At 46.5% G+C, this 18,317-nt stretch overlaps 1 protein-coding gene across 4 annotated transcripts in view; it reads left to right on the top strand.

Annotated features, from left to right (window-relative positions):
- The window catches only part of cacna1ba (calcium channel, voltage-dependent, N type, alpha 1B subunit, a), a 189,440-nt gene that overhangs the window by 31,418 nt on the left and 139,705 nt on the right, over positions 1–18,317 (top strand). For all 4 annotated transcript variants that reach the window (XM_035996446.1, XM_035996445.1, XM_031300885.2 and 1 more), the window contains exon 4: positions 8,566–8,669. In XM_035996446.1, the coding sequence (XP_035852339.1) occupies positions 8,566–8,669 (104 nt within the window). The remainder of the gene's footprint in view (positions 1–8,565; positions 8,670–18,317) is intronic.

Here is an 18,317-nt window from a genome sequence, read left to right as displayed (position 1 = left end):
TAGTATGAACAGGGCATAACCGTATCTTTTTCCCAGGGAGCACGTTTTGCCTCTCAGTTGAAAAATGTAGGAGTGACTTAGGCCTACATAAGGTAACTGCTATTACTGTTGTAGCTAATTTGTACAATAATACAATAGTGTTATGAATACAAAACATTATGAAGTGTAATATTTTCTATTTTGAAATATTGATAAATAAATTGTCAGTGATGTTGAATAGCCTATAGGCCTACAGTAGTGTAACGGACCACCCCTACAGTTCGGCAGGCATGTGAACCGGGGATTAATTGCAAATGTAACCATCATAGCGTGATTATAGACTATATAATATTACGGAAAGTAAGTATGGACAGAGCATGTGTGACGTCTCCCATTGGTTTGAGGAGGTCTGCTATGAGTCGTCGAGTTTGCCGTTACGGGTGCAGCCATCCTGGTTGCGGATGTGACGATTTTAGACGAGAGGGAGGAGTGAGGGAGGAGCCCTTACACTCTGTTACACACTTTCACTGGCAATCACATCATAGCCATGCCCTAAAACATCCCCTGCTTTATCGCAGATTTTAAAATGCACTTGCTTCGCTGCTTTATAGTCCACTCCCAAGCCACGCCTACCGTTTACAGACAGACAGACAGACAGTGAGACGGTCAACTCAACTGAAGTGTGTTTTATTGTCATTTCAACCATATACACGAAATAACGTTTCACCGTGGCTCAAGTGGTGTTACACATTTAAAATATATAAAAATGACATTATATAAAAACGACATACGAAACAGGCTACATTAAGTGCACACACATTATAGGCTCCATAAAGTTCAGCTTACGCATACTGGCATTAGCGCTTGGTGGGCTGTAAACACCGAGTATAAACACAGCCGTAAATTTGCGTGGAATGTAGAATGGTCGGCATTTAATAGTCACAAACTCCACCAGCAATTAGCAGTTAGCAGTTAGTTGGATACAAGCAACCCATTCCTGCACCAGTCCGTGTTAACACAGCCCACCTCCACTAGTTTTATCCCGCGACACAGCAGGGCTAGCAGGCATGGTAGCTGGATAGTCCGGTACACTGTTGTTCAGCCATGTTTCCACAAAAACAAAAACACAGCAGTCTCTGAACTCACGTTGGGAGTTTCGTTGAAGTTGGATGTAGTCCAGTTTGTTGTCTGATGAGCGGACACTTGCAAGCAGGATTGATTGAACAGGTGGCCAGCTAGCGTTAGCTTTCCACCGAGGTTGAACCGCTGTCGAGGTCCCTTACCCCGGCTAGCGTCATCGGGCGACACTGCTGGCTGAGGTGCTGGTCTCCGTAACAGGTGAAGCTTGCGTAGTGTGTCGAGTATTCCGTCTGTAATAAAGTGTCCTGCATATTCTCCGATCTGTACCAATGTATCCCGGTGGTACACATGTGCGGTAGTTTGAATGCACATAATTGTTTTAAAGGTTTTCTGCTAAGAAGAGGGAGCTTTGGTTAGCGAAGCTTCAAGATGGCTGATGCTTGTTTTGCTTCGGGAAGCATCGGTTCGAGACGACAGTCCAACCTTCTATGGGCGGGTTGAAAACATGCGGAAGTAGCTCCTACTACTGGCTGTAGTCCATTACCTCTGGGCAAAAAATCCGATGACACAAAAATTGTCGTTTTGCATCATCGGAAGATTTTTTCCAGACCCAAAATACAGAGATCTCTCGTCTCAGGGAGACATGAGGAAGGGAAGCACGGTCATTCAAAAATACTACCATGTTTCTACTGATACCATGCTCAATGCTAAATCGGTGTAGTATCCCTTTAATTGCAGATGAGGCACACAGATTTAGCAAGACGAATGTATACATCAGTCTGTCCTTCATTAAAGCTACAGTTTTTCACATCAACTTTTTGCTTTAGGCTCTTTGAGAGTGACATTTTTAGCTGACAACGGGTCTTTCTTCCGCCAAGCTTTTTCCACCAATCAGGACACTGCATACTACAGTGACGTTTCCATAATCACCGATTTTAACCATCACTCCTCAGTGAGCTTCCTCTTATGACGACCTTACACCAGGTTTTGCCCATCTCGACGGCCCGACAAAATCAAACGTGTTTTGGTTGCTATGGCTAAGTTAAACGTTAAAGAGGGAAAGTTGATGATTTTGGCCTTCCCTGGTGTTGGCTGGTTGAAGCGCTGCCATAAGGGGGTGGTTTTCTTTTCAGCCATCAGACTGTAATGACTGTAATGAAAAGGGGGAAAATACAAGGTTAAGTTAGTATAGTATCTTCACCTTCAAGTCATTTTATAGATAGGTATAGATATAAAATCTAAAAAAATATTTATAATTCAGCTAATAATTCCGTGCATTGTAAGTAATACAAGGCTAAAAACGTTTCTATCATCTTCCCAAAAACTGTCCTGAAACATGTATTTTTGGTTTGTTTTAGAGATGCACCGATTACAATATTCTAGGCCGATTCCGATTTCCGATTTTTCATTGAGTTTGACCAGCCGATACCGATTTTAGCCAATTCCGATTTCATATTTTCTAACCACTTTACAGCACACACAAATATACACACATTTATATTTAATAGAACATTTTACATTTTGCATAGAACATAGAACATTTTTTGAATAATCAATCGCTATAAAATAGAACTATATAAATTACTTACTAAAAAAATATATATATATAAATGGCAAATAAAAATAAAATAAATATAGCCTTGCAGTATAAAGATATTTCTCAAAACCCACACACAGGCCTATTTGAACGTAACACCGCAACAGTAACGTTACCTGAAAACAGCGTGTAGTTCCTTTTTTAGCAAGTTTGCTTTATTTGTCATTGTGCATAAATATGAACAATACCGTTGCTGTCAATGGGCTTATCTGCTAATGTTAGCTACCGACGGTTACCTCGGAACAATCCAGCAAATAGACGGTACCCTAGAGTGCTGTTACCTGAAACAGATGATTTAACATCACCGCACATTTTACACACAGTTTAGCAACAAAACTAAACGCTGAGGGAAGATTACTATGTTTTTGTCCCACTACGGCCACACCAAGACCCGCCCTACGAAGCAATTTGGTTGGTTGGGGTTAGGCATTTGACCTCGAGTGGTTAAGGTTAGGATAGCCGATTGGTCAGGGGATAGGTCCTGTACAAATGGGGTTACGACCCCAGAAATAAAATAAATCAACCCCGGAGGGGCGAAAGAGAGTCCGGGGGAGGCAGAAAGCCACTGGGGACCAGGGAACAGAAAGTCACTGGGGTACAGGGAACAGAGAGTCACTGGGGCAAGCGCCCTGGGGCACAGGGAACAGAGAGTCACTGGGGCACAGCGCCCTGGGGCACAGGGAACAGAGAGTCACTGGGGCAAGCGCCCTGGGGCACAAGGAACAGAGAATCACTGGGGCACAGCGCCCTGGGGCACAGGGAACAGAGAGTCACTGGGGCACAGCGCCCTGGGGCACAGGGAACAGAGAGGCCTCGGCAACAGGGGACTGAGAGCGGCAACAGGGGACTGAGAGCAGCAACGAAGGCTGAAACCTTCAGGTGGCCTGCGACGAAGGCAGAACCCTTCTGGCCACCGGCGACGAAGGCAGAAGCCCTCTGGCGGCCGGCGACGAAAGCAGAACCCTTCTGGCCACCGGCGACGAAGGAAGAATCTCTCTGGTGGCCGTACTGGACGTCAAGGGCACTCAGGCGACCAGGCAGGACGTCGAGGGCAGCGCCCCTCCGGGGGCCGAGCAGGTCGGCCAAGGCGGAGCCCCTTGGGAGGCTGCGCAGGTGAAGGGGCAGCTGGGCCGGAACCAGGCGACGGGTCAGCTGGGCTGGGGCCAGGCGACGGGTCAGCTGGGCTGGGACCTTGCGATGGGTCAGCTGGGCTGGAGTCAGGTGGCCAGGCAACCGGGGCAGAGGTTGACTGGGTTGTCAACAGGAAACAGGGGGCAGGAGTCGGCCTGACCGCCGACAGGACACGAGGGGCAGGAGACGGCCTGACCGCCGACAGGGCACAAGGAGCAGGAGTCGGCCTGACCGCCGACAGGACACGAGGGGCAGGAGTCGGCCTGACCGCCGACAGGACACGAGGGGCAGGAGTCGGCCTGACCGCCACAGGCAAAGTCTCAAGGGAGCAGAACAAAAGCACAGTCACTAGGGAGGTCTCTGGGACGCCGGAGACCGACAACGCCTCAGGGGCAGTCTCTGGGGCGCCGGTGACTGGCAAAGTCACTGGCTTACCCGTAGGCGAACCCTCTGGGAGAGCGGTCGACGTAGACTCTGGGAGGTCTGTCGACGTAGACTCTGGACGACTGGAAGACTCTAGCAGAGCGGTCATCGGAGACTCTGGACGACTGGAAGACTCTAGCAGAGCGGTCAACGAAGACTCTGGACGACTGGAAGACTCTAGCAGAGCGGTCATCGAAGACTCTGGACGGCTGCACGTCAGCGGCGGTTCTGGGCTGCTGCATGTCAGCAGCGGTTCTGGGAGGCTGCACGTCAGCGGCGGTTCTGGGAGGCTGCACGTCAGCGGAGATTCTGGAAGGCTGCACGTCAGCGGAGATTCTGGAAGGCTGCACGTCAGCGGAGATTCTGTAAGGCTGCACATCAGCGGAGATTCTGGAAGGCTGCACGTTAGCGGAGGTTCTGGAAGACTGCAAGTCAGCGGAGATTCTGGAAGGCTGCACGTCAGCGGAGGTTCTGGAAGGCTGCACGTCAGCGGAGATTCTGGAAGACTCCATGTCAGCGGAGGTTCTGGAAGGCTGCACGTCAGCGGAGGTTCTGGAAGGCTGCATGTCAGCGGGGGTTCAGAGTGGCTGCTAGCAGGCCGAGGTTCTGGAGGGCTGCTAACCAGCCGGGGATCAAGGGAGCTGCTAGCCAGCCAGGGTTCTGTGAGGCTGCTAGCCAGCCGGGAATCAGGGATGCTGCTAACCAGCCGGGGATCAAGGGAGCTGCTAGCCAGCCAGGGTTCTGTGAGGCTGCTAGCCAGCCGGGAATCAGGGATGCTGCTAACCAGCTGGGGATCTAAGAGGCTGCTAGCCAGCCGGGGTTCAGAGAAGCTGCTAGCCAGCCGAAGCTCGGGGCGGCTGCTAGACAGCCGGGATTCTGGGAAGCTGCTAGCCAGCCGGGAATCAGGAAAGCTGCTAGTCAGCTGGGGATAAGGAAGGCTGCTAGTCAGCTGGGGATCTGGAGGACTGCTAGCCAGCCGGGGATCAGGAAGGCTGCTAGCCAGCCGGGGATCCAGGATCAAGGACAACCTGGGGACACTAGGAAACTCGGGAACTCTAGGAAACTCGGGAACTCTAGGAAACTCGAGAAGCTGGGCAGTGCTGGGACACTGGGCAGCTTGGGGACACTAGGGAGCTCAGGGACACTAGGAAGCTTGGGGACACTAGGAAGCTCGGGGAAGCAGGGCAGTGCTGGGACACTGGGCAGCTTGGGGACACTAGGGAGCTCAGGGACACTAGGAAGCTCGGGGACACTAGGAAGGATGCTAGCAAGCCTGGAGTCAGGGGGGTTACTAGGTGGCCTGGATTCAGGGGGTTTGCCAGCTAGCCGGGGCTCAGGGAGGTTGCTAGCTAGCCCGGATTCAGGGAGGTTGCTAGCTAGCTTGGGATCTGGGAGAGTGCTAGCTAGCTTGGACTCAGGGAGGTTGCTAACTAGCCTGGGCTCAAGGGGGCTGCTAGCCAGCCGGGGCTCAAGAAGGCTGCTAGCTAGCCTGGATACAGAGGGGCTGCTAGCTAGCCTGGGCTCAGGGAGGCTACTAGCTAGCCGGGGCTCAGAGAGGCTGTTAGCTAGCCTGGATTCATGGGAGTAGCTAGCTAGCTGGGGCTCAGGGAGGCTGCTAGCTAGCCTGGGCTCAGGGAGGCTACTAGCTAGCCGGGGCTCAGAGAGGCTGTTAGCTAGCCTGGATTCATGGGAGTAGCTAGCTAGCTGGGGCTCAGGGAGGCTACTAGCTAGCCGGGGCTCAGAGAGGCTGTTAGCTAGCCGGGGATCAAGAAGGCTGCTAGCTAGTCAGGAGAGCCGCACGTCGGCCCGGAGTCAGGAGAGCCGCACGTCGGCCCGGAGTCAGGAGAGCCGCACGTCGGCCCAGGGTCAGGAGAGCCGCACGTCAACCCAGGGTTAGGTGAGCTGCACGTCAACCCAGGGTCAGGAGAGCTGCACGCCAGCCCGGGAACAGAAGGGTTGCACGTCAACTCGGGATCAGAAGGGTCGCACGTCAGCTTGGGAACATTGGTCTGCTCAGGAAAACTCACTGACCAAGTTGCAGGCTGGGTACCAACTGGCAGCAGGGGTAGCTGACTGCTAGCAGGCTTGGAAGAAGATGGCCTGGTAGCATGTTGGGGTGTTGGCTCACGGCTAGGAGTTTCCAAGAAGTCCTGAATCCACTCTGGCAGGGAGCTCCTGAGCCAGGGTTGAGTGGAAACTCTCCAGCAAGCAGAGCGAAGAACTGCCTCCTTAGCCTCCCAACCTTGAGCAAATCTCCACTCCCCAACAGCACAGATAAGCCTACATGTAAGGTCAAAAAGTTGGTCCTCAACTGACTCTGCTGGATCCATTGTGGTCAGATCATTCTGTTATGTGGAGTGAGGAATAGTGGACCCAAACGCAGAGTGAGAGGCGGGCAGGAAGGCAGGAGAAGGTTTGTTAGGTCTGATTTATTAGTCCAAACACAAAAATGAACAAAGGGAGTCCTGGATGAAGCAGCAGGCAAAAAACGATTCCCAAAACAAGAAATGGCATCCAAAAACAAACCAAGGGAGTCAAAAACCAGGGAAATACAGGAGGGGAAGAAACGGACCAGAACAGACACGGAGAACACACTAACTCACACAAACTGACGGCACCAGGACACAAAATGATCTGACAATTATTATATATATATATATATATATATATATATATATATATATATATATATATATATATATATATATATATTATCAAAATAAAACAGGAAACTAAGCGAAATACAGAACAGAAACAGACTACCAAAATAAGATACACACCAACCCATAACAATAATGTAATGTTAGTATTGAATGTCTGTTATGACACGTTCATTTATGGAATATGCAGTGAACATAGCCAAAGTTACATCACAGTAACTGTAACGTTAACTACCCGCAAATTAAAACCTGCAAACCAAGTGCATAACAACAATCGTTGATTGCTGAACAGAAATCGTGTTAGATGGAGTGTCATACAAGTAGCCTACTGTAAGGTTGAGGATGGCCTTATGCAATATTTACACTGCTCTATTCCAGTAGATAAATGTATATGTAAATGTCTTGGCAATGAAATACATTTTGTTTTTCAAATAATATAGGCTATTTATCAGACAGGTGCCTGTGCACTGTCAGAGTCTTCTGGGTTAAAATGGAATTACAGGTTGTTGTTGTTGCACTGTCTCAGATTTTGTTCAAACTTTGTCTATATCAAGAATGTGTCCCAAAACCAAGGCCTGTAAAATATTTCTGGTCAAATCCTATGTCTTCATATTTTCAGCCCTTGAAGTTACTTCAGTTTTACAACCTCCAAAGGCACTGGATGAGGTCTGCTCACTCTGCTGGTAATTGACTCTAGGGGCAGCGTGCGTCGAACACGTGTTCCACAACAACAACAACACTAGGCTGCCCGCAGATGCGCCTGCCTATTAATCGGCTTGATATACTCGGATATTGGCCGATGCCGATTATGTCAAAAATGCCGGCCGATTAATCTGCCGGCCGATTAATCTGCCGGCCGATTAATCAATCGACCTCTATGTGTGACCCTGCAAGATCCCCAGTCTTTCCATATTATGATAGTCTATAACGAAAGATGTGAGATGATTGTCTTTAGATGTGAGATGGTGTCAGACTTTAGTCTTTTCAAAGTCTGTTCAAAGTCTTCTAGTGTATGGTAGGCATTAGTCTGAGATCATTTTCTAGTTAAGTAGCCTATCTAGTTATCATTATGAATTCTCCATGTTTTTTAGGAAGAAGGTGAAAACATCAAACAATGATAGGCTTATTAGCTATAAATACATTTTATTTTATTTTGTAAGCAGACACTGCCCCCACAGTGTTTGCTTAGAAAAATGTTGTCCCTTGGAAAAATGTAGTTGATGACCAATGCTTTATATTGTATGTACTCATTTTACTCATAGTACAATTCTCATGTTGTCCAAAGAGTATTAAAACATAGCAATGAGCCACACTGTTGCAATGGGTGTCATAACATGTACCATGTTTATTTTGACTAAATCCCACATACAACGTCCTTCTGCCCCAAATACTCCTCAGAACACAAACTGTGTATTAATCCGCCTCTGAAAATAGTTCACAACAAATACACTATTTGCAACTGTATATATGTGTGAGCCGTTCACATTACATAAGATTTACATCTTGAGCAGAAACCAGTGGGTTTGGGGCTGAGAGCCACAGACAGAATGTGTTGTTTGTAGTTTTTGGTCTTTTCATGGGATTAGTTGACACTAAGAAAAACATAGATACACTTCTTATAACCACATCAACAAGTGTGGTGAAGTGAACAGTATTAACAGTGCTTTCTTTGTCTTTACATTTGTGTGTGTTTAGGCCAACGATGCCTCAGGGAACACGTGGAACTGGCTTTACTTCATCCCCCTCATCATCATCGGTTCCTTCTTCATGCTCAACCTGGTGTTAGGTGTGCTGTCAGGGTGAGTACAAACTGTGTGGATGACCAAGCAGATGTTCTTTACATTTTACCAAGATTTACCCCAATCTTAACTAGGGATGTGCATTCAAATTATCACATACACAATCATACACAGTACAATGTGCAGTGAAATTCATTGTGTACCTGCTCAATAAAAACAATAACAATATTCCATTACATTACATTACATGTCATTTAGCTGAAAGGAGAGAATTAGTTGGGTGTCATCTGCGTAGCTGTGATAAGAAAAGCTGTGCGAGTGAATGACAGACCCAAGAGAGTTGGTGTACAGAGAGAAGAGGAGGGGACCCAGGACTGATCCCAGAGGAACCCCAGTTTTGAGTGGGCAAGGTTCTGAGGTAGATCCTCTCCAAGGTTCGGTCTGTCAGGTAAGATGTGAGCAAAGAGAGCGCAGAGCCTGAGACACCCAGATCCTGGAGTGTCGAAATGAGGATCTGGCGGTTCACTGTGTCAAAGGCAGCAGAAAGGTCCAGAAGGATGACAACGGAAGAGAGAGAGGTTGCTCTAGCGATGTGAAGCTGCTCAGTGACAGCAAGGAGGGCAGTTTCTGTTGAGTGGCCAGCCTTGAAACAAGACTGGTGGGGATCAAGAAGGTTGTTCTGGTGGAGGTAGGTAGAGAGTTGATTATAAATGGCACGCTCAAGAGTTTTGGATAGAAATAGAAGAAGGGAGACGGGTCTGTAGTTATTTACCTCAGACGAGTCGAGTGTTGGTTTTTTGAGTAATGGGGTCACTCTTGCCTCTTTGAGGGCGTCGGGGAAACAGCCAGTTGGCAAGGAGATGTTGATTAGATGGGTGAGTAATGGAAGAAGGTCAGGATCATATAGACTGGAGAAGGTGAGAAGGAATAGTATCAAGGGGGCAGGTGGTTGGGCGGGCGGAGGTAATCAAAGTAAGAATTTGATTTGGAGATAGAGGGGTGAAAGAGAAAAGAGTACTGGATGTGATGGATGGTAAGATGATTTCAGGAAGTGTGGTGGAGAATGAAGAGCGTATGTCATCTATCTTTTTTACAAAGTAGTTGACAAAGTGAATTGGTAGGAGGGAGGAGGTGGACTGGGGGAATCTAGGAGGTTAGAGATGGAAAAAAGTTTTTTGGGGTTGGAGAAAGAGGATTAAATTTTGGTTTGATAAAAAGAGCTTTTTGCTGCAGAAATAGAGGCAGCGAAGGAGGAAAGAAGAGACGGATGGTTGTTTAGATTTCCGCCATTTCCTTTCCGCTGCCCGTATAGTTGATCTTTCTGCACTGAGTCAGATAACCATGGAGCTGGGGAGGACTTGCGAGCTTGCCGTGATGTAAGAGGGCAGAGAGAGTCAAGAGAGGATAGAGTAGAGAGGAGAGTGTCTGTGGCAGCGTTGGGAGGCATGAGTAACCGGCAATTTCCACTGGATGCGTAATGGCTGCGGATGCGTAACGGCTGCGGATCCGCTCCGGAACGTCGGCGGAGTCATTAGGTTTCCATTAAAGTCAATGTGTGTATTTCCACTGACTGTGGAACGGCTGCGTTCTGACTGCGTCCCAGCTCCGGCGGTCCGCAGCCCTCCGGAGCAGATACGCAGAGCTTCTATTTTTGCCGGACGCCGAAGAGCTCCGCAGCAATTCAGCACACGGCAGATAGCGTGGGACAGGAAGTCGAGCACAGAAACAAAATAAAAATCCGGTTAATTTTCAAAATAAAATACACCGTACTCACGGAGGATCATATTTCCCTGCACTACACCTTGAAAACACAGCACAGAGTTGTTTCCCCTCTACTCGGATGGAAACAAACTGTTGTTGGTTTTGTGGTTCTATTCTACGTGAATTCGCGAGATATTGTGGGTCCTCGTGACTACAGCTGTCAGTCATGGCCGCAGCCGTGCCGCAAGAAATCCGGACCTAGTGGGTATTGACGGACGGCGGAGCACGCAGCCATTCCGCAGCGAAGCCATTCCGCAGCGAAGCCGGTCCGCAGACGTTCCGCATCCAGTGGAAATCTGGAGTAAGAATGAGTCAGATGGTGGGAGGGTTGATCCAATCCAACTTTATTTGTTAAGCACTTTAAAACAACCAAAGTTGACCAAAGTGCTGTACAGAAGAATAAATAAGACATCATAAATAAAAAACATAACATTTTGACAAATAAAAATAATAGCTGCGCAATGAAAAGCAATCAATCTAAATAATTAAAAGAAGTAAATTAAGTCAACATCTTACTAGGTTTCAAAGGCCACAGAAAAGAGATGGGTTTTAAGACGGGATTTAAAAACAGACAAGGAAGAGGACTGTTTCACGTGCAGTGGCAGATAATTCCATAATTTAGGAGCTGACACAGCAAAGGCACGGTCCCCTCTGAGCTTCTGCTTAGTTTTAGGCACTCTCAGGAGCAGCTGATCTTCTGACCTGAGAGAGCGAGTGGGGATATAAGGGCGTAGAAGCTCGGAGAGGTAGGGCGGGGCAAGACCATTCAGGGCTTTAAAAGCAAATAAAAGAATTTTAAAATGGATCCTAAATTGAATAGGCAACCAGTGGAGTGAGGCTAAGATGGGGGAAATGTGCTCGTGTTTACGTGTGCCAGTTAAAAGACGTGCAGCAGCATTCTGTACCATCTGGAGACGGGCGATGGAGGACCCACTTACCCCCACATAAAGTGCATTAAAGTAATCCAGCCGAGTGGTAACAAAGGCGTGGATTACCGTCTCAAAGTGCTGTCTTGACAGTATTGGCTTTATTTTGGCCAGCTGCCTCAAGTGGAAGAAGCTTGATAAAGTACATAACGCCAGAGAAGAAGGAGAGAGTGAACGAATGTTACGGCGGACAGGTATAGTGTCTCTTGAGATATGGTTGTGAGTAACAGTGAGGTTGGATGTAGAGCAGTTTCTGGTATTTATAAGATCTAGGTGGTTGCCAGCTTTGTGAGTTGGTGGGGAAGGCGAGAGTGAGAGGGCAAAAGAAAAGAGAAGGTGTAAAAAGGCAGTTGACTTCTCTATCTGGATGTTGAAGTCGCCCAGAAGTACCAGCGGAGGGTCAGTGTCAGGGATGTTTGAAAGAAGGACATCCAGCTCTTCCAAAAACTCTCCCAGAGGACCGGTGGGCGGTAGATAACGAGGATTAGTTGTACCGGATGCGTTATGGTAACAGCATGAAGTTCAAAAGAACTCTACCAGTGGGTCTGGGTGTGTGGGTGAAAGAGTAGGCGGAAGAGAGAGCAGCAGGGGTGGATGTGTTGGTTGGTGTACTCAGAGATGAACTCAGTTTTGCAGACTGGCAGTTCCACAGGCCACCTGCGACAAGGTGTTGAGTGTGTGTGGAACGGGTTGGATAGGTAAGAGAGGTCGGGTTGCGGAAATGTTGCGAACTTATGCAAGGTTTGTAGTATCTCCGATCGGATACATGGATAGGAATAGAGAAGCAGCACATTTCCAGATAAAGACACCGAGCAGTGTAAGTAAGATATTAGATATCAAGAAGATATCAAGCCCACTTAACTTCCAACTTAGCCTCCCACGAAGACCCCTGCGTAGACTCCTTTGTCTTTGTCCTCTGAGTCTTCGTCTGATGAGGCTGTCGCTGAAGCTGCCGCTTCACGCAAATGCCAATATTAAATACAAGGAGGTGATTGGTATTGGCTACAGGTGAGGAGGCCCCACCCTAGCTAATCACTCAACAAAGCACCTGGACAATCGTTAAGCACCACTCCCCAACTCCACACTTCACACTAAGCTAGTCTGATTACCCTAAACCATTTCAGTCACTTTAAGTTAGACCACAAAATTCTTGCCAAAAAACACAGCAAATCCAGCAAAACACACAGCAGAAGTAGAATAAGTAGAATAAGCAGCAGAACCCACAGTAAAAGCAGCAAAGATAAGAGGTAAGCAACAAAAGCAGCAAAACCAAGTAGCAAACAGCAAAAGGCAGCATAATGAGCAAAATCAGCAGAACAAACGCAGTCAATTTAACCTTAAGGCAGCAGATCCAATGACGGGGCAGAGAAGCCTAATAAAGTAAGTACTTATCTTGATATCTAGCTGTCTAGTAGTAAGTCTCCTCAGAAGTCAAAAGCACACCAATAAAATCCATAAAAATAGTTATATGCAACACAATAGAGTAGGAGAATAGAAAATGAGGTGGTGGCTGGGGGGGCTAGCCACAGTTCTCATTGAGCAGACGGACAGCCTGAGGGAAGAAGGTCCTCCTCATCCCCTCGGAGTTTGCTCTCAGGCAGCGATAATGCCACCCTGATGGCAGCAGAGAGAACAGTGAGTTGCTGGGGTGACTGGGTTCCCTGAGAATTTTTGTGGCCTTAGCCTTGCAGCACCTGATGTAAATGTCCTGCATATTGGGGAGAGGAGCTCAGCCGAGCGGACCACCCTCCTAAGGGCCAGGTGGTCTTTTTGGGTGCTACTGCCTATCCAGGTGGTGATACTCTCTACGGCGCATGTGTAAAAGTTCCTGAGCACCCTGACAGAGAGCTTAAAGTCTCTCAGGCGTCTGAGATGGTGGAGACGCTGACGGGCCTTCTTTCCTAGGGAGGATGTAGAGTGACCATGTTAGGTCCTGAGTGATATGAACCCCCAGGTATTTAAAGCTGTCCACCCTCTCCACCTGAGCCCTGCTGATCCTGAGTGGATGGTAGATCATCTGCTGTTTCCTGCCAAAGTCCACAATTAGCTCTTTAGTTTTTTGTGACATTCAGCACAGAGATTGTTTTCCTGGCGCCAATTCTAAAGATGGTTGATTTTCATCAGGTAGGCTTTCTCATCATTATCGGTGATCTGACCTACCACAGCTGTATTGTCAGCAAACTTTACAATGATGTTGGAGTCTGACGTGGCCATGCAGTCGTAGGTGTATAATACAGTACAGCAGGGGGCTCAATACACAGCCTTGGGATCCGGTGTTGAGGGTGAGGGGTGATGAGACATCGTGGCCCACTTGCACTACCTAGGGTCTGCTGGTTAAAAAGTCGAGGACCCAGCTGCACAGGAAGGAGTGCAGACCTAGGTCTCTCAGCTTAGTGGCCAGTCTGGTGGGTGTTAAATGCTGAGATATAGTCCACAAACAGCAGTCTAACATTATTTCCGCATTTGGTGTCTTAAGTGGGCTAGCGTTTTGTGGAGCATGTAGGCTAGGGCATCGTCTGTGGATCTGTTGGGACGATATGCGGATTACAAGGGGTCTACATCATCACAGATGTAAGTGCTATGGGGCGGTAGTCATTTGAACAGCTAGGCTGGGCTTTCTTTGGAACAGGGACTAGGATTGACTGAAGCAGCTGAGAATAATAGACTGTGAGAGGGAGAGGTTGAATATTACCGTGAGTACAGGTGCTAGTTGGTCAGCACAGGCTTTAAGGACACGGCCAGTAATACCGTCTGGTCCAGCTGCCTTCCTGATGTTTACACTTCTGAATGTCCTCCTCAGAGCAGTGTCAGTATTTGCTTGTGTTGGGATATAAACGGCGCTGATGATAACTGAGTTGAACTCCCCAGGAAGGTCAAATGGGCGACATTTGATTGTCAGGAGCTCCAGGTTGGGTGAGCAGGAATGTGTGAGCTGATGGACGTTTCTGCTGTTGCACCAGTAGTTGTTCACCATGAGACATACTCCACCTCCCCTCGACTTTTGTTTAGAGTGTCTTCTTTTTTTTTATATGTAAGTGACATAGCTCAGGTTAGATTAGTAGATTTAGTAAAAAAACGGAAAGAAAACAGACGGAGCAGGTACTACGGCTGGCGCACCCACCAACGCCATGGCAGCTAGTGGACTAGTCGATTAAACGTTGCTACCCTGGCTAGTTGGCACCAGAAATACCTGTTGGTTAAACTAATTAAAATGATTAAGCCTCCCTCGCTCTTTAGCTGAGCCTCGTCCATCCCACCAGTCTTTGGTCCAGGATCAGCCTGCTCCCGCAGCAGCAGCGGCTTTCCGCTCTAATCTGAACTCATCAGCTGCTCCTGATGCACTTCCGCCCTGTCGCGTTCTTTCGGCCCCTGTCTGCCACCACCTTCTCTTTCCAAAAAAGCAGCTGGGTTCAGCAGTCAGTTTCACTTCATTGGCCAGCTGCACACTGGAACTAGCTAGCTAGCCAGCTAGCACGTATGCAAGCGACCTAGTGTGCTATGAATCAACAAAGCGAGCTAACATCAGCTAGCTCAATGAATCAAACTTGCACGTTAAGATCATGGATGTACAATAACAACTGGATACAGCATTTGAGGTGGAGCCCCGTTCATTCCTTAAAGAGTCGCTCAGTGGCACATGAAACCAAAAAAGTTCAACTGCCTCCACCTTATGGGTCCCATAGAGCAGGTGCACTAAAGATCTCCGCCTGTAAAAGTGGTCTAAAATATACTTGACTGCTACATACATGATGGGTACATCTCAGTTCCCTTATTTGATAGCTCCTCGGTCCTCAGCTGAACTGGAAGTTGTTCTGTCCCTCTTTCATGAAGGCTGTCACAAAGCTCTTATTTTTGCCCTGAGGATCTAGCATAGAGGAGGGATCACCGAGGAGCTATAAGTGAGGATACACAAGAGCAGCCTTCCCGGAAGTCGTGCAGCTCAAAGGGTTGCTAACTCCGCCCATACAGCTGACAAATTCACATGACACTTCAGAGGAAAGGACGTCTCATCCCTCTAAAACACATTTGCTCATTTCCTCTCTCCTCCCATGATTTCCTCTCATCCCTCCCGTGCTTCCTTGGTGGGACAGGCTTAGACGTCTTTTTGTGTTTTGGCCTGTATGTTGGTGTCAATTGCCCATTTTGACAGCCGGGCCGGGGTACCAGATATACCTGTAAAAACGCAAACCCAGCGCGCTACAGCCATGGAAGCAGCAAACAAACGAACAGAAATTGATTCTACATGACCCAAAAAAAACTCTGCATTTTTGTAAACAGTTGCATGACCAGAGACGTAAAAAAATCTGGGTAAATATTGGAGATGTATTTAAAAGATGGAGACAGCTTAGAGCCCAAAAGGACGCCGAGTTGGCTAACTGGAATTGTTGGGTCTTTGTAAATTATAGTGTGTGGTCTAGACCTACTCTATCTGTAAAGTGCCTTGAGGTAACTCTTGTTATGATTTGATACTATAAATAAAATTGAATTGAATTGCTGGTAGTACAGCTACTACGGTTGCTAAACTATAATTGGACAATTACTGTTTTCGGGGGAGGTGTTTAGGACAAACAAGCAATACTACAATACTAACAAGGGTGACTTTTCTCGTCAGATCATCACTAAATAAGAAATATCTCTGGTAACATAAAATTCAAAAACGTGCATCAAAAGATCCCACATTAAAGAGTGTGTGCTTCTCTTGCATCTACTAACTTAGGTGAATTACACATCTGTGGCAGCTCCAATGCAATATTCATGAAGTTTTATTAAAACATAAATTCACATGACTTAAGGAGCCAGCCACACTATGAGCAGACTTTATATTTTACATGGCGTGTCAGTTTAATTCTGTGTATACAATTCATCATTTATAAAGCAACACAAATAGCAGACGCAGTTGTGAGTATGTCATCACTTTTGAAAAGGGATACTGTGTTTTTATTGCCTCTTTTGGAATATTGCTTTGCAGTTATTATCATCTTACTTCAGCACCAGCAGTCTGGGTGTTGTTCCCCATCCTCCACTCATGTGCAACATCTAACTTACAGCGTATCATCCATACCAAATCATGATAGCAATGTCATTTTTCCATTGGGTTAAGAAACACTTATCAAAGATAGATCGGAGGGTTTACGGATTTCTGGTGTTTAAAGCTTTTGTTGTGTAAAGCTGTTGTACTTACTGTACACTACCTGCTCAGCACCAAACAGCAGACACAATCTCTTAACACAGAGACTAGCTGGTGAACATAAAGGAGCATTTAGTAGCTTAAAAGACAGATATTTCCCTCAGGGGTGGGTTTGCCAAAAATAGAGCTACAAGCTGCTTTAATTAACATTGCATGTTTAAAGGTATAATGTGGGGTTTTCTTGTAAAAAAATGTTAAAAATAATGCTGTCAAACAATTAAAATATTTAATTGCGATTAATTGCATTAATGCCATAGTTAACACGCAATTAATCGCACATTTTTATCTATTCTAAATGTCCCTTGATTTGTTTTTGTCCCATTATTTTTTCTCATTTTAATGCTCTTATCAACATGATACGATACTTTTAAAACGGTGCCTGAACCGAAAGATAGATAGATATATATATATATATATATATATATATATATATATATATATATATATATATATATATATATTTAAAAAAGGAGCACAAAACGACGAAAACAACCACTGGATGGGAAAGGGCGATTTTACAATAACTTTGAATGCACCACGAGGCTGGTGAGGTGAGGCTAGTGTAGTGTTGACTAGCGTCTCGTGCGGCGATGTTTCAGTTCCCTCTAACGTCCGTTTTCAGAGCATCAGAGAGAAGCGCAGGCATTTCAGTGGCACCGAAATCCGCGTTGCTATTTGGTCCCTTTTGATAATGGTCGTTAAGGCCAAAGTGTCTCAGCCTCTCCCCCCCCCCCCAAATAAAAACTCTTCGGATCTACATGATTTATGTAGATGACATTTTCCCATTCAAAACGGCGATTTTCGCCGAAAAGTGACTAGTTTGCAGGTATGTACTACTCTTTGGGCGGCTCGCAAGCCCAAACAAGTGTGTGCGTCGTGCCTGTTGTTTTGTTTCTGGTCTAGCTAGATCTGGTGTGGTGTTGTAGTTTTTCTAACGTTACTAGTTGTTGCAACAGCATGTGAAAAAAACTACAAAGTTTGCTAGGCCAAAAAGAACGTTAATCTCGCGATAAAAAAATGTAAGCCGTTAATATGGGTTTGCGTTAACGCCGTTAATAGCTGACAGAACTAGTTAAAAATAAATGTCTCACCCAAATGCACATTAACATACTAACTATGCACTAATAATGTGTGCAAAGCCCACAATACTGTTTACAGTGCAGTCCAGTATTTAGAAAACGATAGTACTAATCTTAATTTATATAGCACTTGGCAAATACACAGTTACTTATTGCTTTATAATAAGTCTAGGAGCCCTGGCAGCAAAGGCTAGGTCAACTTTGTGTTTGAGTCAAGATTTTCAAAATTCAATAATAGAAGAACACCAGGCTCTCAGGGTGTATGGGGGAACCTCTTGAACCTTTTTGGATTTTGTATTCTATTTCATTGTTGTTGTTCAATAACAGTACATTGGATTTTAAGTGAAAGGTTTAAGGGATGTTTCTTAGCTTGAAGGGTGTTCGGGGGTGTTCACATCCATATTTAGTGAACAGCATAGGAGTCATAGTTCTTTTTACCTTTGGGGGGATGGATAAAACAGGCTACATTTCCAACATGATTAGTCAACCTCATCATTGCCAATTTAAAGGGATACTTCACCGATTTAGCATTAAGCTTTGTATCAGTAGAAACACGGTAGTATTTTTGAATGACTGTGCTTCCCTCCCTCATGTCCCCGTGAGACGAGAGATCTCTGTATTGTGGATCTGGAAAAAAGCCTCTGATGACGCAAAAATCGCCGTTTTCCGTCATCGGAGGCATTTCTGCCCAGAGGCAATGGACTACAGCCAGTAGTAGGAGCTACTTCCAACTCCCAACGCAAGTTCAGAGACT

The sequence above is a fragment of the Sander lucioperca genome, chromosome 2 (genome assembly GCF_008315115.2).
Source record: "Sander lucioperca isolate FBNREF2018 chromosome 2, SLUC_FBN_1.2, whole genome shotgun sequence".
NCBI lineage: Eukaryota > Metazoa > Chordata > Actinopteri > Perciformes > Percidae > Sander > Sander lucioperca.
This window is presented reverse-complemented; position numbering and strand designations above follow the sequence as displayed.